The following is a 26279-nucleotide window of genomic DNA, read 5'->3' as shown; positions in this document are numbered from 1 at the left end:
TTGTATGTTATTCACATATGGACACTGTCATATTCTTTATAAATATTGTGTTGTGCATGTACCTGTCTTTTCACAAAGTAACACATTTGTCTTTATTACATTTTTATTATAAAGGACATTCCTTATTATTAAGTTATTTTTCCCTTCTATTTATTTTTTATTTTTATTTCATTTTTTTATTATCAAACGGGTCCTAAAAGAAACGCACATATCTTTTCTTCAATGTCATTACTAATATAAGAACTTAAAAGTCCAACAAAGGTGAATGGACAAGATATATATATATATATATATATATATAGTGGGGTTGAATTATTCCAAAGGAAAAGTTATTGGCAAAAACAGTAATTGGCATTTTGAGTGTGAAAAAGACGCTTCAAATTAATGTTATTATGCTCTGGCCGAAAAAGAAAGGAAACATCACACTTAGGTCTCATATATGAATTCTAATTTTTAAAAAAATCCCATGAAATAAACAAACGAGAATAATTCTCCCAATTAATTATCAAAATGGGCATGCAAGCTGGTTTCTTTGTCTCTCAACTGTTTACCCACTGAATCACACGGCTTATTAACTCAAGTAACCTCACAGTCAACAGAAGAAAAGGTGTATTAGAAATCGATAAATTTTTAATTTAATTCTCAATCGAAGGCGCACCCACTCGTCATATCTCTTTCGGTCTTTTCCAATATTCGCAGGGCCATTAAAAGATCTTCAACAGCACAGTGAGCAACGGTGACTCAAGGTTGCTGACCATCAAGGCCGAAAGGCTTTAGGCAAATGGAGAGTTTCATTAATGGATCATCATCAAGGCCGATCCATGTGTATCTGAGTTTCAGAGGAGATGATGAGACTTGCAGATTCACAGATAGGCTTTGGGCTGCTCTTGAAAGTAACGATTTGAATACCCTTTTGGGATGACAAGAAGCTTGAACCCAGTGATTCCATCTTTCTTCCACGTCACTTTCTCAAAGCAATTCGACAATCCAACATTTCCATTGTTGTCTTCACCAAAAGCTATGCTTCTTCCACATGGTGCCTTGAGGAGCTCTCTGAGATTGCTGCGCACATTCATGAACCATGATACAATGTTTTCCCGATTTTCTATGGTGTAGATCTATCAGAGGTACAAAACCAGAGTAATTTTTTTGAAAAAGCTTTTGCTGAACGTGAACAAAGGTTCACATCAAATTTACGCAAGGTGCAAAGCTGGAGGTTGGCAACGAAGCGAGAGGCCAACCTCTCTGGCTGGGATGTACAATCTGAGTAAGTAATTTGCTTGGTTTTTTCTATATCATAACTTTCATGTCACTATGGACAAATTATAGAGGTTTTCAAGTAAATCTTGATCAATTAGTAAAAAAGATTGTGGACTAATTTGGTTCTTTTATTGTTCTTCCTCTGTTCAGCTCAAGACCGCAAGGTATTGATGACATGGTTGGAGAGATCAAGAAAAAAATGCGTGAATTAATTTATGCCGACGTTGACCTCGTGGGAACACAATCTAGAGTGAAAGAAGTAGAAAAGCTTCTAGACTCGGGTACAAATGACGCAGTTCGAGTTGTGGGCATTTGTGGTATGGGTGGAATAGGAAAGACATAAAAACTATAAAAATTAGCTATAAAAACTAGTTTGTTAGGTGAAGGGAGTAGGATCATTATAAATAAGAGATGAAAGAGTCTTTCATGTGTTTGAGAGGCACAGTATTATAGGGTTAAATTATTGACTCAAGATGAAACTCTTCAGTTACTTTGTAGAAAAGCTTTCAAAGTTATTTTCCCCTTAGAGGTTACGATGAGTAATAAATTGTGTACTCGAATATGCTAATAGCCTTCCATTAACAATTGTAGAATTGGGCTCAACTTGTATAATAGGAAACCTTCAGAATGGGCCATGATTGACCTTGAAAAGGTTGCTAACAATGTTATAATGAAAATCCTGAAAAGAAGCTTTGACGAACTATAATACATATGAAGGAAGCATTTTTAGACATAGCATGCTTCTTCATAGGGAAGGAGATTAAATTTATAGAAGGAATTTTGCGTTCTTTTGATTTTCTTGGGATTCAGCTTTCAGTTGAAAAAATCACTCATCACCATTATAGATCAAAAAATACAAATGATGCATAGTTTGCTTCAACAAATGGGGAGAGAAATTGTTCAGCATAAATTCCCTTCTGAGCCAGAAGAGTGAAGTAAATTATGGAACTTCGATGATATTTATTGTGTTATGCACAGTAACAAGGTAAGTTTTGCTAACATATTGTTTGGTTGGAACATCAACATTAAAGTAATCACTTTACGTTATTTTTATATTTTGTATATATTCACAGGCTACTTTTAAAGTTGAAGCTATAGTCTTGGATCTAGAAGATTCACAAAGGAGTCAGCTAAGGATCAAAAATTTATCACGAACGAGCAGATTTAGACTGCTCATATTTCGTAACGTGAAATTTTCTGGAGTTCTAAAGCATCTTTCATATAGGCTCCGATATACTTCATGGCACCAATATCCTTTCACTTCTTTGCCATCATATATTTTTTATCCATATTCTCTCAGGGAATTCATTTTGCTTGATAGCAGCATCACAAGCATATGGGATGAAGAAAAGGTATACCTTATAACTCCATCACAAGTAAATGGAAACAACTCATTTATAAGAAACAATCAAAATATTTTTATTAAATGATAAAATATATGATTTTATTTAATACATTGTAATATATTTTATACTTTTATTTTTATTTATGCATGTATATACTCCCTCCCGTCCTAATTTTATGGAAAAGTTTTAAAGCTATATTTGGTTATAGATATAGGGAAAAATTGTAGTAATAAATTTTTCCTTGATATTATCCCTCTTTAATTACACCAAGTTATAATTTGTAGACACACTTTATTGTGGTCAGTAATTTCAGTGAAGAGCAAAATTGAAAAGTCAATTGTTTTTTACAAGTTTAAAAATATTAACTACGATATCTTAAAAATCATGAAGTCGGATAACTTTGTCAAGAGCATACATATGTTTAAGTGTTTGTGTGTGAACTGTGAAGTTCTCTGAAAAACTTTTACCTCCCTTGCTTCTTGCTTCGTTTTCAGGTATCTCCCCACTCACAGTTACCAACACACACTGATGTCCGCCATTGGAGACGAGAAAAGGTAATGTTAACTGTGCGATGCACGTCCCTCTAACTTACATTGTACAGCTGATTGTCAAGTACACTTTTTTCATTCGCAGATTTTCTATTGCTCGAGAAACATGAATCTTTGTGGCTCCAAAGATTTAACCAAGATGCCAAATTTTAAAGAATTTCCTGAACTTGAGAGGCTAGACCTTGAAGGACAATGCACGAAATTGTCAAAGCTTGATCCGTCTGTTGCTCATTTTTCAGAGCTCAGATTCTTAAATTTGAGAAATTATACTAATCTTGGTAGTATTCCAAATAAGTTATTTTCATTACCTTCGTTAGAAATTCTAAATTTGACTTGTTGCTCCAAGTTTGTTAGTTGTCTGGACTTTTCTTCTCTTGAGGAGGTTGGTGAAAGAGAAATTATTCAGCAACCATTTCCTCAGAAAAGACAAAAGCTATGTGGAAACAAATCTATTTAAATGCACTATGGTACTCAAAAAATGATTGTATAAGTAATTAATCGAGCTTGTTTACCATAGATCTGATCCTCTCTTTCTCTTACTTCCTCAACTCTCTTCATATTTATTTCTACATTAATACTCTGTATAATTAAATTTCTTACTTACTGTTAAGTGTTATGAGGAGCATCCTCTATCATGCCTATAGAGAAGAGACTTAGGGCTTGTTTGACTCTGTTTTTTTGTTTTTATGTTTTGAAGACAATTCCGTACAGTAATATTTTTAGAATGAGTTTTGAAAACAAAAGATGGAAAAAAAAGTGTTTGCATCATTGTTCTGGAAAACATAGACTCCTTCTCTTAAAAAATATAAGATATTTTTTTGAGGAGTTGGATGTTTAAAAATGTAAGGCATTTTTAATCTTTTAAAGTGTAATTATTGTCTTTTTTTCAAAAGTGTCCTAATTAATAATGACTTTATGTTTATTGTAGAGTGTTTAATAGGGATAAATATAAAAAAATAGAGTTAGTTAAAAGTAGGTAACTACTTTAATGGGAGTGAGATTCGGTTAAAAATGCCTTACATTTTTATATGGAGGGAGTATAAATTAAATAGTGAAATAAAGGGGGGGAATAATTATTTATTTTATTAACATAATTGTCTTTAATGATGTTTGGTGAGTTTCCACTCGAGTTTTTGGAGCAATGCACCACTTGGCACTAAAGGTGTTCAGCTTATATCCGTCTCGATTTGCCTAATATTATTCCAATCATATCAAGATAGGTCTCTTCCTAGCACAAAAACAATCGAGACGGGACGGGACAATGGATTACTATTAGGACGTCCCATCCCATCTCAAATATTATATATATATATTTTTATTTTAAAAATATACATTAAATATATTAATATAAATTTATACTTATATTAATTATATTAATTATATCAATTATAATATCAATACTTGCAATTCTTATATAAATTAAAGTTTTTTATATTGATGATTTTAATGATATAGAGTAAACAGGATGATATATTTCTTTATAATGTATTAATTACATTAATATAATTTATTCTTAGATCTGTCTATTTAATAACTTTTATTTGTATCATATTTCTTGTTTTATTTTTAGAAGAGTAATTAATTTAGCATATCTCAACTAAAGTAGAAGAACAATAATTTAATGTTGTATTTAGCTTGCCTGTTGTTACTGCTCTTATAGCTTAGAGATCACTTATAATTGCTATCATAATATGTAATTGTGATTAATGCGATTTAATAATTAATTTAAATTATTGTGATTTATGTACTTGTATTATTTTGATTTTAAACTTAATAAATTATATAATTTAAAATTTTAATAAATATTATTATTCATAATTTTTTTGATATTGTCTAATTTATTAAAACGACGAGATGTTCATATCTCGTTTCGCCCCCATCTCAATTTCTAACGAGACGAGACAACTTTTGAGATAGAACAGGACAGGACATAAGATAAAAATTTAATCTCAATTTTTTTTTTTTGGGACTAGATACGAGACAAGAATGTCTCAGTTACATCTTGTATTGTAAACACCCCTACTTGGCACTTTATGGAGAGGGTTTGTGCCACGGTGAGTACTCCAAGATTCACGGATGATGGGTTATGACTTTTGGACTTGGTCACCACTTTCATTAAGCTGTTGAGGTCCGGTCTCTTAGAATTATCTAGTTGGGTTAAATTGAGGAATTCTCTGTGTTGGGCCTGGTATAGTAATCTGGCCCACTTCTCCTTTTTTTGTCCAAACAGATGAAAACATGATATTTTTTTAGTTTGGTGGAACAAAAAATATTAAAATATTAAAAAGATGTTCTAATTTTTTAGTTTTTCAAAACAAATTTTAATTTTTTTATTTTTCAAAACAGATAATAAAATAATATTTTTGAAACAGGTCTTAAAAAAACAAAAACTATTTTAAAAATAGGTAATCAAACAGGGCCTTACCTTTTTATCTCCATTTGCAATGATAAATAGATAATGATAGAGTGTTGTTTGTTGTTGATTATAAAAAAAAACAAATGAAATATTACAGTTTATTGTCATTAACAACAAATAATTCAAATTTTTGATATCTTAGAACACTCATGGTGCCAACATTGACTATTTCACAGAACAAAGAGTCCAGCTGATCAGTATACTTTAATTTGGTTTCGAATTTTTTATTACATTTCTTATTTAGGTTATATCCAAGTCTGTACTCCCATACTCTTTCATTTACAGATTCTCCCTAACTTGAAAATCTTGAATCTTAGTGACTCGAAAAATTTAGTTAATTAAGATGTCTGATTTGGAGGGGTTACAAATCTTGAAAGTCAGATCTCAAAGCGCGCGCGTGCTAGATTATTGCAACTTCATATCCCTCAATTGCTGTAATATCAAAACTCAAATTCTTAAATTTGAGAAACTGTACAGCAATTAATCTTATTAGTATCCCTAAGGCCTTCTTTTGTCTTATCATTTTGGAGATTTTAAACTGTAATAATTAAGCTAAGTCTTATTTTAAATTGATTATTGTTAAAATAGAAATGACAATTACTTTTTTCTTGAATGTGGACTTGTTCACTAATTCACAGCATTTGTTCCTCACCACTAGTAAATTAATTTTTTAGAGCTGTTAATAAGGGACTTAATTATTATTAAAATGAAAATGAAAATTTTTTTTTCAAATGGAGACTTATTGTTAAAAGAGTATATATATACATATAAGGAATATTTTTATCTTTTTATAATAAATTTTAATTACATTTAGATCTTTTGATCCTTAATTGTGATTTTTCTAATAAAAATAGAAAAGCAATATAAATAAATAAAACTCCTAACCTTAAATAAGTTTTATCTGTCAAATCCTACCTACCACAGTTCATTTATAAGCCATTAACTGCATGTAAAAATTAGACGATGATTTATTTTATTGCAAAACCTATATTAAAAAAACTAGAAGGGAGAATGACAAATAAGGATCTTATAAAAATATTAATATCAAGTTAGGATTTTTTAACACTGATATTCTCAAATTTTAATACTCTTTCTATCATGTTTTTACAAAATCCTTATTTGCCATTCTCACAAACTTGACATTCAATATGAAAATCGAATTTTATGTGGCCGCACCAAATTGCAACAATGGGGAAACGGGGATACGGTCATCAAAACTGCACGGTTTCACAGCAAAGGTTTGGCTTTTTCTTTTTCCCCAAAACCACAAGTTATTATTATAAGGATAAATGAGTAAATTATTCTTTAAACTTTAGGTCCAGTAATACTATAAATCTTGAACTTTTTTATTGTGCAAATTTTTTTCTCCACTTTTAAAAATAGTATAATCTAACAACTGCTATTAACAAAAGTTAATTTTAATCATTAATTGATCAGAAAATGACCTCAAAAATTATATAAAAAACCAAAAAAATTTTGGTCATTTTTTGTAATTTTTTTCCTTGTTTGTATTTTTTGGTCATTTATTATAATTTGTTGGTCTTTTTCTGTAATTTTGGAGATTCTTTTGCCATTATTTTCTCATTAATTAACGGTAAAAGTTAGCTTTTATTTGTGGCAGAACTTAGATTGCATCATTTTCAAATGTGAAGGAAATAATTTATACAACAAAAAAATTTGTGGTGCTACTGAATCTAAAGTTTAGAGAGATAATTTGCTCATTTATTCTTATTATAATAATAACTAATTATTATAAAATTATTATTATTATATCAAATAAATAAATAAATTCAAACGATTAAATTTGACCTCAACGTTTTATCATATATAAAATTTGACTTACATAGTTCAAAACCATATATTGAAAAAATTAGAAAAAAAGATGACCTGAGCAATTTAGAATGGGAATTTGGTTTAGAAGAATGAGCTAGTTCTTCATAAAACAATGAATCAAAGTTTAAATTTCTACTAAGAGAAATGTCTACGTTTAATATTTGACCATGAACAATATTACCTCAAATAGATGGACACTTGCTGTCTCTTACTGAAATTATCCCTAATATTTTTTAATACCTGATTATTATTATTATATTGATGCCTCGGCACCAATTATTCCATCTTTTTCATTCATTGGTGTCCTAATTTCTTCCACCAAGATCTGCAAGGACAAACATATCTAATCTGAATTATGAGTTCGAGCGAAAACCGGCAACAAGTTGATAATAAAAAAAGTAACGGAGACTAAATTATGGGCGAGGCAGGTGAAGGAAGCTTCAAAGAACTCACCGCAAATAAAATATTCAGAAAATGGGGAAATAATATATATACTCCCAATTACCGTGCCTAATATTTTCATGTTTTAATTTAATTACTCCATTTGTCTTTGAATATAAAGTGTTTTTAACTGAATTGTGCATGCTAATCAAAGTTTGTTATTTAATTAAAATCACATTAAATCACAATAATTTTTCAATTTTACCCCTATTAATGTCAATTAATATCATGGTAGTGGTGCATAAAGAACCCAATTAATAGCTCTTTTTTTCTTCAAAACAATGGCAAAATTGTCTAATTAATCAAAAATATCATGATGCCTTTTATATTTAAAAAAAATAAACTTTTTAAAAATACCTTATATATAAGGAGAGAGGGAGTAATTCCACTTACCAAAACCTAATATAATAAACTATATAATTAAGAGCACTAGGGGTTGTTAAGGTGGGGACTAGTGGGATTTATGCACCCTCTTAGACTAATCAAAACTGCTCATTTATTGGATCAAAGTGTTGGATTTGGCCTCCCTTCATATATGGAGAAAAGTCCAATATTCAAGTCCATTATAAATCTTACTTACTAAAGTGCAGAAGGTTGAGATTAGGTCAAGTAAGAGAGGTCATATTCATGATTAAGGTGCATGCAACCATTTGAGAGAGAAGAAGAAAGAAAACAATTTTTATATATTCACAGGCAGTCTTGGCAAATCTACATTTGCGATTTTGTTAAAGCTAGACTAGGCTGAAATTTAGCCAGCTGGTTTGGAACGTTGAATCCGTAATTTTCAATGATTGGATTATTAATTTATTGCCTGATGTCAAAGTTATTTGGTCCACATACCTCCTCGGGTTTAAGAGTTTTTCACCTTATTCGTCCTCTTTTGTACGCTTGTTGCTTTGATGCTTTGGCTAATTGTTTGTGTGCATCTGATTGAAACTTTTTCTTGTACCTTATTTTGATCATATGGGGCTAATTTTCATTGGTCTTTATGACTTGTGGTTTTTACCTTTGCATTGAGGTATTAATAATTTTTAGTTTCTCTGGTTGAATTTTTCTATTTATCTTCTTTCATATATTTGTTTATTTACTCATATGAGATTCTAACAAGTGACAAAAATTTATTTCTGCAGCTTATAAATTATTGGAGGTGTTTTCTCATTACAAAATTGAATCAGTGGCATAAAAAATAATAATGTGTGCGATCTCATATTAACATAGTAGAATATTGCTTATAAAAGAGATGAAAGATTAAATTTTACTAACATTAACTAATTCAGTTTTGGATAAAAATTGTCTGAATTTAGCATTCTACAGTACTGTGAATTTAATATTATATTAGTGGTTGATTAACAAACTTTCACGATTGAGTCGTCCAATAAAAAAAAAACGCTATTTTACTTGAGTCATTGAGAGGTTTCAATACTATATTAATTAGAGTAAATTAGCCCAATAGTCATGAAAAATACAGTTCTCATAAATTATGGATGAGGTTTTTAAATATTTTGAAATATGACTCATTTACAAAATCAATTAGAAGTGATTTTCCCTTTTTATCAACAGAACAAATATATTATTAAAATGATTTGCATAAACTGGTCTATTAATATATCTCCTATAAGTAACTAAATAATTTTAACCTTTAACTAACTGAATCAAATCATTGCACAAATGTCTATCATATCTCTCCCCCTTTCACAATAATTCTTTCCCTTTCTTGGTGAGAGGAGGAATTAAGGTAATATTCACATGCTGCTTTCTTATTATCCTAACAAGTGCACTCTTTTGTAAGAGACGTCCTGACATGAGTAGTTCGATTTTGTGCTCATTGCTAGGCTTCCTTACGTGAAGATGAACGTAAACCTAGGAATTTCATTGAAGGGGGCATTTGATTCTTTGTAATAATAAAATAATGGTGCATGAGTATTCATTAATTTTATAAAATAGGCCAATATTTCTCAACCCATTAAATTCTATTTTTAGAATTTCATGGTCAACAACTAGTTATTTTAACAGATTGAGAAAGGTTAGATCCAATATTTGGGTCAAGCTCAATGGGCCAGCCTGAATAAGCTCGAAAAATCTTAATACTAAGCTTGGGAGTTTAGAAAATTTTCTTTACTTTTAGCTTATTCAAGGCACTTGAATAAGTCTAAAAAAATCTAGACCTAGCCCAAATACCAGAATTCTTTTTTATTATTGATAAAATAAAATTAAAATTGGTTAAAATTGAAAAATCTTCACCTTTTAGGATAAAAATTGAAATTGACTAAAAATGAAAAAAAAAATATTTAGAATTCAAGTATTGAAGCCAATTGAAATAAGCCTAAAAGCCCAAGTTATTAAGGCTGAACCTGGCTATATGGCTTCTTTTATAAAGTTAATTAGGGTACCCATGCACTGTTGTTGGATTTAAGGATATTAGAAGCTCATAAATAGTTTGTGTATATTTTTCCACCTTATGTTTGCATCTTTTTTTTAACTGTCAACGTTAACGGACGTTAATCAAAATTAATGATTTGAGCATTTTTGTACTCAATTTATCAACATTATGAACACTCTTATATTGTCCTTTCACTTAAGAATACTGGATGCCCCTGGAGAAAAAGTTAATGGGTATTTTTGCCCTTTAACTCTAAATAAATCATGCTCCATCCTTATGCATACTCAAAATATGGGTGCTCCGATAGTTTCTTTTTGCAATAGTGACTTGAGTGTAAAACTTGATTAAAATAGTGCAAGTGAAATGTTCTCACTTCACTAAACACAATTAATAAATGAAACACATGATAATCAAAGGATTAGCTCAAAGAGTGATTACTAAGGTTTAATCCAAAAGTAAAGGGATATCAAGTTTTTTAAATAGAAACTAGTTAAAATCGATCAAAATCTTTCATATCAGAATAAAAATAAGTTACAGAAGCATGAGATACCTCAGAGGAGTGAAAGAAGTCGAAAACGGTTGAAAAACAAAATATGTATTGTGATACAGAGCAATGCACCGCAGCTCATGCACGCTGTGCTGCGACGTGTTGCTCTCTGTGCCACATACCGTGGCTCAGGCGCCATGCGCCGCAGCGTGTTGCATGAAAATTTCACTGATTTTGCTGTCATTTGATAGCAGAATCGGAGGAACTTCTGACTCACCCCGATTCTCCATCCAACGTCTGAATGACGTGATCTAGGTGTCTATGAAAAGCTCTTTATGTGAACTAGCTAATAGCACAGGTTTCACTTCCAAAACAAGTCACATTAGGAAGTTGGACACCCAAACACATTTTAACCACTTTTCAACACTTTTACACAAAATGGGGGTCCAAAACCCTCAACAAGTGCCAAAAGCTTTTCCTAACACTTGGACCATATCCAATGGACCTAGGACTATCAGTACAACATGTCACAAGCTTTGAAACATCAGTATAACTAAAATTCACTCCTCAACCCTAATTTACCAAAAACAATAGGGAAGGTAATTTGCCATTACATTTCACTCAAATCATTCAAAACATGCTTAAATCTTTATTTCTACACTTGTACTAGTATTTTGGCCCTATAAACATATATATATATATATATATCAACATACACAAAGGCTAAGGGCTCAAAATACAATTCTAACTTTTTCAACAACCAAAATATTGTAAGTGTAGTGATATGCATCCTAGAATTGACAATTTATATGCTATTATACAACTAAATCTAAACTAGAGGCATATAGTAGGAAATATGCTAATTCCCTGCCTCTTTAGTCTTCTCCCTATCAACACCAGAGCTAGAGCTTGAAAAATATTAAAGGAAAGAGGTGAGTCTAACCACTCAATAACCAAGGTTAAACCTACCCTATGCGGTTATATATCAATTATAAATAAATACATGCACAAGGAAGCTAAGTATGTAAGATAAGTCTACATATATCACAATTTATCATTCTATAACTTTTTTAACTCTCACAACTAGGTGCATTGTCACCATATTCTCAGATATGTGACATGACCCATGCTCATGCGACTTGCTACCACTTAATACATGTGACACGTCATATATTTACTTAGGCAATGATCAACCAATCTTATATCTTCCTTATTTCCTCAGACTAAAATCGTGGGTTATAACACTGATTAGGGCTCTGTCCGTATGAGTGGACTATCCAAGCTCACCAATCGTGAGGTGTGACCCAGCCATAGATCACAGAACTCACTCTCGGACCACAGCTTCTCCCATTCTCGAATCCTTGGGGTGTCTCATACCCTATGCTATTCTCTTCATTGAACCGGTGGAGATAGTTAAGTTCTAGTCCCTCGACAAACTATAGGATAGTCCCTCGACAAACAGTGGGATAAGGCTATAGCCCCCATGTACCGGAGGGCAGCCTAATTACCATATGAATTTTTTCTCTACTCCCAAATCCCTAGGCGAACTCTTGCCACTGATCATGCAATAATCAATACTTACTTATGTTTACTTTTTCGCTTTCATTTACTCACTATTATAACAACCATGTTGGGCTCACGACCTTGCGCTACCCAAGTGTGTATTCTCATCATTTTTTCAAAATTCATTTCATTACTAATATACAAATACCTCTACACATCATCACATTCATTTTTTAAAAGTATAAGCATTTTGCACTTTCAAGCCAAACATAGCTTTTTCATGCGCTCAATGAAACTAATATATAGCTTTTACTTTAACAATCAATCCATGCATGTAACATTCATCATTCATGTTCAACAAATAATTAATCATCAATTAACATAAAACTACCCAAAGTAGAGTTTTTTCCCTGTTACCTCAAACCTTTGAGAGGTCAAAGGTTTACCCCTCAATCAACTAGCTTCCAAGCTTGAAATTCCAATCAAATAGGTGACCAAGAGCTAAAACTACAATTAACCAAGTTGAATTCCATCAACATAACAAACTCAAACATTTAAACCCTCAATCTTTACTTCTAAATTGCCCAACTTTCACTCTACAAGAGGTGGAGCCTAACCATTGGGTTTAATAGTTACTTTTAGCCCCCAATAGTATTAATGAGCCATTAAATCTCCATTAATGGCATCACAAATTTCCAACTACCCATACAATAAATGAGATTTTCGAGTATTAATAGTGCCCAACAACCCAAGACATTAAAACCCATTATACCTATGTCACGCCCAAAAAAATTAAAGCATGACCGACACGGAATATGGAAACAAAACCTATATTCCGAATGCCTTAACTTAAGAAGCTCTAATTTTTAAACCCTGAAGGCATCTAACAATAACATGAACCATTTTCAATATCAATAATAAAAACAAAAGATTCAATATTTTCAAAATAATTTTGACAAAACCTCCATCTAAAAATATGAACTTCCGAAAATAGTACAAGAACATTTTTCAATATAAATAGCATCAATAGGGAGTTCTACTCCTTCTAACAGTCTAATTATGCATAATACACATAAAGGTTCTAACTATAGCTACGTGGAGCACCTAGAAAAAGATTTACTAAATACTAGAGCCCAAATTAATTTAAAAAAAATTCCATCAATCACTTCTTCACTTCAACTCAAATGATAGCCCCTCGATGGTCAGCTAGAGGTATATGATCAGGCATAATATCTGAGACCAAAATAATTTTTTTTAGTGAATAACGTCCCAACAATAAATAATTTAACATGAATAAAAAGAAAAGTTTGAAATAATCATGTAAGTTAAAGAGACAACAATTTTCATAAAAAAATGTATAAACTTCAGAATAAAATGGCTCTATAAAATTTTGAATAAAATCTTAAACCATTGAACTATCATAGCAAATGTTAATATCACTTGATTTTAAGAAGTTACATAAATGAAATAAATACTTGTAAATAAATTACTAAATAAAAACCAGTGGGATACAAATTCACCAAATAATCAGATTCATAATTACAGGAACTTATCAGAACAATTAACAAACGTGGACACACAATCTACGAGGATAAATAACCAAACGCGGCCTGTGCCACGAAGACAAATGTGGACACACAATCCACGAGGGTAAGTAACCAAACGCAGCCGAAGCCATGAAACAAACATGGACACACAATCCATGAGAGTAAAGCTAACCAAACGCGGCTTGAAGCCACGAAATCAAACACGGGTGCAAAGCCCACGAATCACAAACGTGAGAACAGAGCTCACAAAAATCAAACTAGCTAGTCGTTTACAATGACGCGCCAAAGGCTAACGGAACTGCCGTTAGCAACTAGTGTTCTGTATAAAGTCCCCTTCAAATTCATTTTCAAACATGCGAGAAAATCATCACTTTCAAAATAAAATTTTCATTTTTCAATGTCAAACTTGCATGAATCGTTTTTCCATAGCAATTCAATAATTTTCAAAATGAAATCCCATAATCAAAGTCCAAACTTGTATTTATTAAATAATCAACATTTCAAAAGTAATAAAGATAATTGAACAAAATAAAGAAGTTTAATCAACAAATTATTCAACAATCACATCATTGTTATTAAAATGATTTACATAAAAATGTAATATCTTAGTAAAGGAAATTTTTTTTTTAATAAAATCAGTTGGGACGCTATCCACTTACCTGCAAATACTCCTAGCTACTAAAACTCACTCCTTTACACACCTATCAAGTTCCTTTTTCCTCCAAATATCCTAAAAAGTTATATAATAAAATTTTAATAAACTGTCTATAAATTAAATAAATTCCCTTCCAACACTAATATAATCAAAATCAACATATATAATTCAAAGTTCCCCAATGCTCCTCCATTTATATCCAAAATTCCTCTATAAAACTTTAACCATAGTCACTTCCTTCGTTAGGATAGGACTCTGTTATGCCTTATGTCAAACGCCTCAATTGTATCATTTTCCACCCATTCAAATAAGCTTTTTAACCTTCAACCTCTTGTCTCACAAATTTTCAAACATTCATGATTAATTTCATCATACTTTCCAAAACTTTTAATTCTAATCCCGACTTTCCTGGAAGAGAATAATTACCTGCCATATAGTTTAATATTTTACCAAAAATCAACAAAATCTTTTCCTTTCAAGCATTTTGCCAAATACCTTACATGCTTCCATATTTAAATTATAAAGCCAAGTTAAACTCATGTTTTCTCAAAACTTGATAATGTACTAGAAGCCACACGTTCATTTAACCTTTACCTTTTTGAATGTTTCCACAAAGTGCTTCAGAGTTCAATTTTCAACCAGCATTCAATAATATCTCTAATACTTCCCCTAGTCAAATTCCAATCCTTAAGAATTTTAGTAAGCATTTAAGCAAACATTTCGAGGGCAATTTCCATTAACCAAGCCATGCGACAAGCATCCAAGAATTTCAACAACCTCCAACATTTAATTCCATAATTAAAATTCAGCTAAACACCATAATCAAATAACTTCCAGCACTAACTGAAACAACACCCCAATCCTTTCCAAAAAAAAAAAAACGCACCACAGCAATAATGAGAAGCAGGGGCTGCATCAATCGGTCATAGAGGAAAGAATGGTTCGGTATTGCTGGTAAATTCGAAGAGGGAAAAGAAAGAATCAGTGTCTTACTTCAAACTGAAGTTCAGTGGCAACTACGATACCTCAGCCCACAGACAACACCAAAGAAGATGAGAAAGGCTTACTGTTCAACGAGGAGGAGGAGCAGAAATTGAAGACCAAAAGAGCGAAAAAAGAAAGCTTGAACTCGAAAAAAGAAGAAGTAATAAGCCTTTTAGAATTGGGCATGAATGGTGGGGTTCGAGTTGTGGACATTTGTGGTATGGGTGGGGTTGGGAAGACAACTCTTGCCAAAGTTGTGTATGATAGGATGTCTCCCAATTTTGATGCTTCTCATTTCATATTCAAAGGAAATAATGAAGGTAAGAGCAATTGGCTATTACCTGGCAAGAATATTCTCCTAGTTCTTGATGATATTGATATTTATCATCTAGATGAAGTAATGTTGACTATAGATGAAAACTTGTTAGGAAAAGGGAGTAGAATCATCATAACGACAAGAGATGAAGGACTCCTAAAGGGTTTCAAGATGCATCATATTTATAGGGTTAAACTATTGACTAATAGGGAAGCTGTTCAATTACTTTGTAGAAAAGTTTTCAGATGTGATTTCCCTATAAGGGGTTATGAAGAGAAAATAAATAGCATACTTGACTATGCTAATGGCCTTCCATTAGCAATTGTAGACTTTGGCTCATTGTTACATGGTAGAAGATCAGCTTCAGAATGGAGCACCAGTGCCTTGGTTGAATTCAAAAAGATTGTTAACTTTGTGGTAATGAAGGTCCTAGATAAAACTTTTCTCGAATTGAGCTTTGACTATCAGGAAATATTTTTAGACATTGCATGTTTTTTCATAGGCAAGGAGATTGAATATTTAGAAGGAATTTTGAGGTGTTATGCGGTAGAGGATATACAACTTTTGATTGACAAATCACTCATGACAATTATAGATAAAAAAATACAAATGCATCGACTATTGCAAGAAATGGGAAGAGAAATTGTTCAACAGCAATCTCCTTCTAATCCAGAAAAGCGGAGTAGATTGTGGAATTTTGATGACATTGATGTTGTTATGCAAAATGACACGGTACGTCTTGCTAACATTTTTATTTGGTTGAAACATTAATATTATAATGTTCTAAAATTGAGGCAACCTCACGTTACATCATGTTATATAAACTATTTATTGTCAGGCAACTTTTAAAGTTGAAGCTATAGTCTTGGATCTAGAAGATTCACGAGAGAAGAGGTTAAGGGTTGAAGCTTTATCACGTATGAGCAATCTTAGACTGCTCATATTTTGCAATGTGAAATTTTCAGGAGTTTTGAAGAACCTTTCATGGCAACTCCGATATATTTCATGGCACCAATACCCTTACACTTCTTTACCATCATGTTATCGCCCATATTTTCTTACAGAATTGAATTTTCCTGATAGCTGCATCACAAGTGTATGGGATGAGCATGATGGAGAAAAGGTAATGTTGATTGGGTGCGCACTTCTATTACTATAGATATTTTTGGGAAATGCATGATTATCTTCATTCACGCAAGAGTAAATGCAAATGACTCGTTTATAAGCAATAATCAAAATATTTTTATCAACTAACAGCACACACACACATATATATGATTTCTTAATGTTAAGATATTATACATATTTATGTTTATGTTTATACCTATATATGTATCATATGTGTGCGAAGTGCTATGATGATTTCTTAACGAAAAATTCTATGCCTGCCACTAGAGATGAGAAAAGGTAATTATTTGTGCATCTACACTTTTTTCTTTCACAGGTTTTCTGGCACTTGAGAAACATGAATCTTCGTGGCTCCAAAGATTTAACCAAGATGCCAAATTTCAATGGATTTCGAATACTTGAAAGGCTAGATCTTGAAGGATGCATTAAATTATCACAACTTGATGGATCCATTGCTGATTGTTCAAAGCTTAAGTTCTTGAATTTGAGAAATTGTGCTAATCTTGTTAGTATCCCCAATAAGTTATTTTCTCTATCCTCTTTAGAAATTCTGAATTTGGCTGGTTGCTTCAAGTTTGCCAATTGTCTCAACTTTGCTCCTTTTGAAGAGATTGCTGAAGGAGAAAGTATTCAGCAATCATCTTCTCCAAGAAGACAGAAGCTATGTAGAAGCAAATCTATTGAATTGCATTATATGGTACTCAGAAATGTTGTATCAATAATTAATTTTGTTTGTCAATTTCTTGTATCTCTTATTCTTCTCTTACTTTCTCAACTCCGTGCATATTTGTTTCTATATTAGGATTTATTGTTCACGAGAAATTATAAATTGTTTTTAGGCCCACACAAGACTTAAGAGAAGTGGCAAAAAATTAGAAAATTCATAATCCTAGTATTTGTTTTGCAAATGTACTTTATAATTTTTTTGTAACTCACCAATGTTGTTTTCTCTATATATCTCTCCCCAAATGTATTGCATGTTATGAAAAGTTGAAAACTCACTTTTTCAAGTCCAAAATATAGGAAACGCAATTAATTAAATGCTTGTTCTGTTATCGTTCAGAGTAAGAATTGATTGATGTAATAGCTAGGACGTAGCTGTCCACGGTTTTCTTCCTTCAATTTACTTTTATTACCATGTGTAGAAAAGCAAACTAATCTAACCGAGCTTCAAAAGTTCAAAATACACGTAAATTATGGTGTAAAAACAGAGAAATTCTTAGTTATACTCGGTGCATCAGGTGACTTGTATTCTTTCTAATAAAAACATTTCAAGTAACATTATTTTAGTCCTATATATATAACAACATCTTAATTTATAATATTTATATTTTTTAAGGGAAAAAACCACCATCCCCTCCCAATGTCCCCCTTAATGGTTTTTTTCATAAAAATATAAACTCGAAAACATTATAAATTAAAAGGTTGTCACGTAGAATTAAAATAATGTGAGTTGGTGAATTTTCATTCAAAAAAGCATAAGCACGGGTGTGCGTAACAATTCTCCTCCCCCACTTTTTTGGGTGGCAAAAAACATTTTTCTTAAAATTTTCTCCACCCCCCCCCCCCAAAAAAAAAGAGTTTGAGGAGCCAGCAAGGCATATATTTTGTTACATTGTAACTAATTCACTAACATGACATATAAATTCTCTTGAAATAAACAAATGATAAAGGGAGAATTTAAAATAAGGATCATAAATATGACTTAATTACTAGTAGGTCCCAAAAAATTTTAAAATTTTAGTTCAGTCTAGGAGATAAAGGTAAAAATAATTTTAATTGTAAAAAAATCAAAGTACCTTTCACTTTTTATGTAAAACTACTAGTTGTTAATTTTTTTATTTCACTTTTTAATTTATTAATATGAGTTACAAATTATATGAGCTGTCATGTCAATAGTTACATAAGATTTGACATTAATTGTTCAATCATAAGCAACAATATCAGTTGTTAAATTTTTAATCTTACTTGTTAATTTACTAATTTCAGTTGTAAATTACTGACAAATCTTGTAATTTACTAACATTAATTATAAAGTATTGACAGTTCTTGTAATTTACAATTAATGTTAGTATTTTAACAAGTAAAGTTAGCAAATTAACAACTAATGTTACTGCTTGTTTAACAAACATATGTAATTTTCAAGTGATATTGATAAATTAACAACTAGTGAATTTGTATAATAAGTGAAGGGTACTTAGATCTTTTTACATTTAAAATCATTTTCACTTTTATCCCCTTATAGTGAACTAAATGTTTAAAATTTTTTGGAACCTACTAGTAATTAAGTCACTCTTAATTCTTATTTGAAATTCTCCCAATGATAAAATAGTATTTTAAAATTAGGTTATTACTATGAAGTATTTAGAGATTTATTTATCATAATTTTTTTTATAAAATTATGTTTCTAACCCTCTACAAAATAATAAAAAAATGCAATTATTAAAATCTAAACTAAAGTTGTCAATATTAAATGTAAAAATATTAATATACGATGCGTAGTTATTTTTACATGAGAACTCCCTCCCATTTTTTTGCAAGGTGGATATTGGGTGCTTTTAAAAAAGAGAAAATGATAAAAAAAACCTTCAAATTATATAAATGATAATTTGATCTCTTAAAATGTCATAATATTAATGAAGTCTCTAGTGACTTCTTTGTCAATAACTTTTTTGAAAAAAAGATCATTTTATCCTTACTAAAAATAACAAGACCTAATTACAACTCTTATTTAAGGAATTACAATTTTTGTTTCAAAACTTATTAAGTGATATTTCTGTTATTAAAAAATAAGAGTAATTTCTATTATTAAAAAACAAGCCCTAATCACAATTTTTATTTAAAGAATAACAATTTTGTTCTGTGAATTTTCAAAGTTGAACAAAAAATCATAGTTTGTCAAGTGTAATTTCTATTATTAAAAAATACGTTCTCAAAATAACAAACTTCATTCATAACTTTTATTTAAAAAATCATAACTTTTTTTTAAAGAATTACAAAAATTAAACAAGAAATTATAATTTATCAATAAGAGTAAAATGATCTTTTTCTTGAAAGAGTTATTGACAAAGAAGTCCATTGAAACTTAATTAGAATTATGATATTTAAGAGATAAATTATTATTTATATAATTCAGAGGGATTTTATTATCATTTTTTTTTAAAAAAATTAATGAATGTTTATGCTTTTTAATTATTTTTTAAATCTACAATCTCTGTCAGCTTTTGAAAAAATCAATGCAGAAACTCTACTCCATGCATTAGTTTTAGAAGAACAAAGAAAGGCGACATAGAAAGTTGAGTCTACCGACACAATGACTATTTCCTACATTGCTTTTTTTTTTTTTAGACACTAAAATTGCTCAAAAACTACGTTATCAGCCTCTTCAACCCTCCACTGACTACTGGAAACGCTAAAAAGACCTTCCCCACCAACATTAAAAGTGTTCCTGCACTAGCGTTTTGCGGGGGACTTAGGACCGAACAAATAATCATTCCACGTCAAATGAGAAATTGAGAACCACTCTCTAAATAGCTAATTTATCTCCCCCAAAATCAGTGAGAGACCCAAAAAAATAAATTAATAGAAACATAATTTATGTTTAAAATAAATATTCATATTTTTTGTAAAAATATTTTAAATGTTTTTAAGGATAACATAATAAAATTAAATACTAATAACAATGCATACAATATAAAATTATAATAAAATAAAAAACTATCTTTTAATGGGATTTTTTTTGGTCATTTAGGTTATACAAATTTATATAGGATAAGTGAATTTTTGCAAGGGGGTAAGTGATTTTTTTTTTTCAATGATGTGGACAAATGAAATATTTGATGGCCGCATGTACAATTTTTTTGGTTCTTATCATGTAAATTTTCCTAGCTTTGGGGGCAATTATCCCCCACTAGCTCCATCATAGGTCCGTCAATGCCTATAATTGATAAGGTTAAATTTCACAAGCATTCTTAAAAAATTTTAAAAATAATTTAGTTTTTTTATCGAGAGACAATCCATTCTGAATAATTGTTCTTTAGTTTTAACAGTGTGGTTTCTTTATAGTAATAAAAATAATGAATTTTAAGATATGAATACGTGTACCCTACAGTCTTCAAGTCAAGAATTGAAAAAAAAAAAAACCAAACAGTCAAAAGAAGAAAAAAGGACAAGAAACTAACAAAATTTAAAAAAAAATATAAACAGTATATTTTATATTTTTATAATAATAAAAATAATGAATTTTAAATTTAAAAATTAATTTTTTAAAATAAAAAATTCAATAATTCGGATATTCATCTTGGCCATAATAAGCTCGAAGCTAAAGGATATTAAAGCCAGATTTAATTATATGAGTTTTTCTATGTGTTCAAACTAACCTGAATAAGTTGATTTGAATTGAGCTCAATTCAAATAAACTAAACTTACCTGAATTATTCGCTATTCTTAAACGCCCAAACACAAAATAATATTATAAATTGATATGATACATTTTTGGAGTAAATGTAGCACTTGCCTAGCTAGCTTGTGCATTCTGTGAGGTATCTTGCAGCCAACATGTGCTAGACAGCAAATAGATATAAAGCTCAGTAACGTGCGGAAAGCCGTTACCCTCTCCACCAACTTTATCCTTAATCAATGGAAAAGCAAACAAAAGTCATATTCTCATGGACTTTCTTCATGATTATCATTGCAATAATGCAATTATTTCAACCATTAAAGACTAAAAATTGACATTACCTATCTAGAACGGTTCAGATATTTGTTTGGGGCGGAAGAGGCGCAGTGAAGGAGTGGGGAAGCCGACTCAAGAAAATTATGGGACACGATTTTGATACTTGTATTGAAAAAATTAATTGCATGTTTTATAATTAAAAAAATGTATATCCTTCTTTACTATTTTTATTTGATAATGCAGAAGTTTAGATGAGTTTATCCTTCTTTACCTTATAATTTATAAATATAACCAAACAGAATATAATGCTGCGGTCTTCTGTCTTAATTAACGCGTGGAAAGCTTTTATTGTCTGAGATCTTGTCCGCTACAAGAAAAGGAAAAATATTTAAGTAGATCAGGTGATTCATATCATTTGTAATTTGTCCAATTAAAATACTTTAAGTAATTTAAATAAAATTTTGTGTGATATTTTTTAATTGATTTTATTCTTATAATAGAATATACATTTGATTTATTACCTTTTATTGCTCTATTATTATTAAAATTAAAATTAAAATTAATTTACATTTAATGCCATCTAAGTGTCATATTTGTATTGAACATACTACAAATGACATGGTGCACTAGATCTATCTAAAAATTTCTCTAAGAAAAGAGGTCTTCTGTTGTTGACATAACAAGAACAAAAATGTTTTGTTACATTATTATTTTACATTTTACATTACGTGAGGTTGATTTGAATAAGTGTCACTTTAGATATTATCTTTATTTTTAATATTATTATTACTAAAAGAATAAATTATAAAAATTCTAAAAAATTTAATGTTAAATTTAAATTGTTCCGCACACGTACCTCTGGACAGTAAATTTGTGAAAATTATAAAAAATTTATTATTAAGTTGAATATTCATTATTTTTTTATATCAAAAATAAAAATTAATCTGTTCAAATTAAATTTACATTATCTATTTACCAAAAAATCTATATTATCTAAATGATTGATAAATAAAATTTTGAAATTTTTAAAATTTTTTATTTAATAAATATTAAATAAAAATAAAATAAAACTTATAAATTTAAACTATATATATTAAAAATCTTAATGCTTCAATCAAACTACTTCCTAAGCACACTGAGAGAAATACGTGTTGATAAAACCAACTTTTCTTTCCCTGCTTCCTCCTTCCCTTTTCAGTTTTACCCTTTTCCCTTAGAATTATTGAACTGTTCATGTCAGGTCAGGTGAGAAGAACTGTCAAAACAATTGGAGGCACAGTCAATTGCGAAAGAAAAAGGGAGAATTATTTAAAGTTACATGTCAATTAGTTAAATATTTTAAACTACATGAAATGTATAAATATCTCTGAAGTCCCACGTGTCTTGGATGTGAATAAATTACCCTGTTCAGCCGGAAAGAAGAAGAATCGAATTGAAATCCTTCCCTTCTCACTGTGTAGCACCGCCAAGGCGAAAAGCGATAGCAACTCGAACAATAGGGATTTAAAACACTCAAAATTTGACTGGCTTGAAAGCAGGAAAGTCTCATCGGAGAATCAGTTCCCTGCTCTATCTCATCACCTGATCTGATCTTAATGGAGTTAAAACAAGCTACATCTTGGTAAAACTTTAAATGATCTCGGGGTGATACGATCTTCTGTGAATCTTTGAATAAGAAGATGAAGAAGGAGAAGTTCTTTTTTTTTTTTTTAGAGGACATGCGAAATCAAAATATGAGGCTGTTTGTGTTCTAGAGAGAGCTCAAGAACAAACTAGATTAAACCCACCTGTTGCTCCTGTAGAAACAAGTAGCACTTTTGGAGATCCCATGAATATGGGATGAATGTGGAGGAGGAAAGGCAATATATTTATGTATATCATATATGTGTGCTAAGTGGTTGTCCGCCAAGTTTTTAATATATGAAAACTGTCACTAGAGATGAGAAAAGGTAAGTAATTGTGAGTGCCCACCCTTCTAACTTACAGATATTGTATGGCTAATTATTTGGTGCAGTTTTTTCATTCACAGTATTTCTGGAGGTTGAGAAACATGAATCTTTGTGGCTCTAATGATTTAACCAAGATGCCAAATTTCAATGGATTTCGAAAACTTGTTTCAATGGATTTCAAAAACTTGAAAGGCTAGTCCTTGAAGGATGCATTAACTTCTCACAGCTTGATGCATCCATTGTTGATCATACAGAGCTCAACTTCTTAAATTTGAGAAATTATATCAATCTTGTTAGCATCCCTAATAAGTTGTTTTTTCTAACCTCTTTAAAAATTCTAAATTTATCCGGTTGCTTCAAGTTTGCCAATTGTTTCAACTTCTCTCCTTTCGAAGAGGTTGGTGAAGGAGAAACTACTCAGCAATCATTATCTCAGAGGAGACAGAATCTAAGTAGAAATAAATCTATTTAAATGTACCATAAGGTACTCAGAAATTCTATATCAATAATTAATCACGTTTGCTTTTGTCATAATTAGTATATGGGAGCCTCACAAGTAGTGTGTAGTTTGTAAGTTCAATGTGCTCTCAATAAAAGCACTAATATGACAAGTACAAGCCTAATGGGAGAACCATTCCAAAAGACTAGCCTGTTGGGTGGGAGAGCCTTTTGAACTTATAAACCCCACACCACTTGTGAGGCTCCTCGATGTGGGACTCGTGACAATGCCACCCGGTCAAGAGTCGACGTCTCCAGCGACTTCACTCCACAGCATTTTACTCGGCCTTTTGCCAGTCAGAACTTTTATGGGTAGCCTTTTTCATGACATCGGCCTCTCAATTAAAGCACCAATGTGACAAGCATAAGCTCAAAGGGAGAGTCCATCCCAAAAGATTCACCTATTAAGAGGAAGAGCTCATTAAACTTGTAAACCTCACACCACTTGTGAGGCTTTCCAATGTGAAACTCGTGACAGCTTCTTGTTCATCTCATCTCTTTTACTTTCTCAACTCCTTTCTTATTTGTTTTTTATATTACGATTTATTGTTCATGAGAAATGACAAATGTTAATTTTAGGCCCGCACAAGCCGTAAGTGAAATGATCAAAGATTAGAAAACTCATAGTATATTTGTTTTCTCTATATCTCTCCAAATGTATTGTATATTATGCACACTGGCTTTTACAAGTCCAGAATATGTGAAGCGCAATAAATATTGTTTACTCTATTATCCTTCAAAGTAAAAATAGAATGATGTAATGGCTAGGATGTAATCGTCCACTGTTTTCTTCCTTCAATTTTATTTTATTATCACGTGTAGAAAAAACAAATCTAACCGGGCTTCAAATACACGTAAAGTAGGGTCTAAAAACATAGAAATTCTTAATTCCTGTTTGGATAGGCCACAAGAGTTAATTATATGAATCTAAACCATGGTTTTGATTTCAAAAAAGAAAAACCGAAACACTTCCATTTTTTCATATTCAATTTTTCCTTCCAAAACTCCATTCTACTCTAGGCCACTTGGGGCTGCTTTTCATTTCCAATTATATCTATTGGTGACGTTATTGTTTGTCAGAATTATTTCATCTGCGTTGTATATAAAAACATCTGTGTTTTTTTTTTTTTGCATTTTATAATTATTTCATCTTATTTACTTTGTCTTCTGCGTGAAATTGTAATCATATTTCAATAATAATTTATTTAAACTTAAATTAAATTATTAATATTATAATGTAACTTAAATTTTTATATATAATCAGCATATAAATATGTATAATAAAAAATTATATAAAAATTAAATGCATTGCTATTATATACTCCTTCCATTTAAAAATATAAGGCATTTTTAACCGAATCTCATCCCCAATAAAGTAGTTACCTACTTTCAAACTTACCCTATCTTTCTATATTTATTCCTATTAAACACCTTACAATAAATATAAAGTCATTATCAATAGAGGCACTTTTGAAAAAAAGGCAATGATTACACCTCGAAAGAGTAAAAATGCCTTACATTTTTGAATATCCAACTTCTCAAAAAATGCCTTATATTTTTGAATGGAGGGAGTATATATGTATATTATTTTTTAAATACATAAAAAATTAATAATATAGGTGTTTTTGCTGGTTTTGCTTAGGTGCGCCTAGGGATGAGCACCTGATTGACCGAATTATATAAAAAATTTGGGTCAAATAGAATCAAAATACATGAGCAAACTGAATTAAAACCGAACCGAATTATCATGGTTCAATTTGATCGGTTTATTTGGTTCATAGGCTTTGATTTTGATCTATGGAGTCTAATTATTTGTATATTCTTCTATCCAATTTTTTCCCTTTATGTTGAAGGCCCGACAAAAAAAATAGCAATCTTATACCATAATTCATGAAAAATTAAATAAAACTTAGTACTATTGCATTAAAAACTAAATTATAGAAATAAAAAATTAGAACATTACATTAAACAAAAAAAATACTACTACTGCAAGTGGTAGAAAGATGTTTCTTACTCACCTAAATGAAAATTTATTCATATTTTTAAAAATATGAAAGAAAAAATATGATATATATATATATATATATAATTCGGTCGGTTCAGTTTATTTGGTTCAAGGATTCCCAAACCAAATCAAACCAATCAACCAAAATTTTCCTTAAAAGAAAACTGAATCAAACTAAAAAACCAAATAGAGCAAATCAAATAGACAAAATTTAATTCGATTTGGTTTTGCTCTCCCCTAGGTGCGCTAGAGAAGTATGTCCTCAGACAGTGCAATATACGTAGCTTCTAAATCGATCAAACGGTGAG

At 30.6% G+C, this 26279-nt stretch overlaps 2 protein-coding genes across 2 annotated transcripts; both read left to right on the top strand.

The window, feature by feature from the left end:
- Positions 1 to 669: 669 nt before the first annotated feature.
- Positions 670 to 3693, top strand: LOC129316192 (probable WRKY transcription factor 19). The gene is made up of 5 exons (XM_054960490.1): positions 670 to 1267; positions 1411 to 2245; positions 2334 to 2612; positions 3101 to 3160; positions 3240 to 3693. Exons 2-5 carry the CDS (start codon positions 2231 to 2233, stop codon positions 3609 to 3611), a joined length of 726 nt encoding a protein of 241 aa, XP_054816465.1. The 5' UTR covers positions 670 to 1267; positions 1411 to 2230; the 3' UTR covers positions 3612 to 3693.
- An 11891-nt stretch (positions 3694 to 15584) lies between these two features.
- LOC129316605 (disease resistance protein TAO1-like) lies at positions 15585 to 20360 on the top strand. Its single transcript, XM_054961018.1, has 4 exons — positions 15585 to 16448; positions 16555 to 16839; positions 17161 to 17541; positions 20193 to 20360. The coding sequence occupies exons 1-4, from the start codon at positions 15585 to 15587 to the stop codon at positions 20358 to 20360; spliced, it is 1698 nt and encodes a 565-aa protein (XP_054816993.1).
- The last annotated feature ends 5919 nt before the right edge of the window (positions 20361 to 26279 follow it).

The sequence above is a fragment of the Prosopis cineraria genome, unplaced genomic scaffold, assembly GCF_029017545.1.
Source record: "Prosopis cineraria cultivar Desert tree isolate PC_DT_omini unplaced genomic scaffold, ASM2901754v1 PC7, whole genome shotgun sequence".
Classification (NCBI taxonomy): Eukaryota; Viridiplantae; Streptophyta; class Magnoliopsida; order Fabales; family Fabaceae; genus Prosopis; species Prosopis cineraria.
This window is presented reverse-complemented; position numbering and strand designations above follow the sequence as displayed.

Coding starts and splice junctions, on each gene's coding strand:
- LOC129316192 (XM_054960490.1), top strand. Junction 2,613..3,100: donor GCATATGGGATGAAGAAAAG/GTATACCTTATA, acceptor CTTCGTTTTCAG/GTATCTCCCCACTCACAGTT. Junction 3,161..3,239: donor GCCATTGGAGACGAGAAAAG/GTAATGTTAACT, acceptor TTTCATTCGCAG/ATTTTCTATTGCTCGAGAAA.
- LOC129316605 (XM_054961018.1), top strand. CDS start 15,585: ATGAATGGTGGGGTTCGAGTTGTGGACATTTGTGGTATGGGTGGGGTT. Junction 16,449..16,554: donor TTGTTATGCAAAATGACACG/GTACGTCTTGCT, acceptor ATTTATTGTCAG/GCAACTTTTAAAGTTGAAGC. Junction 16,840..17,160: donor ATGAGCATGATGGAGAAAAG/GTAATGTTGATT, acceptor TTTCTTTCACAG/GTTTTCTGGCACTTGAGAAA.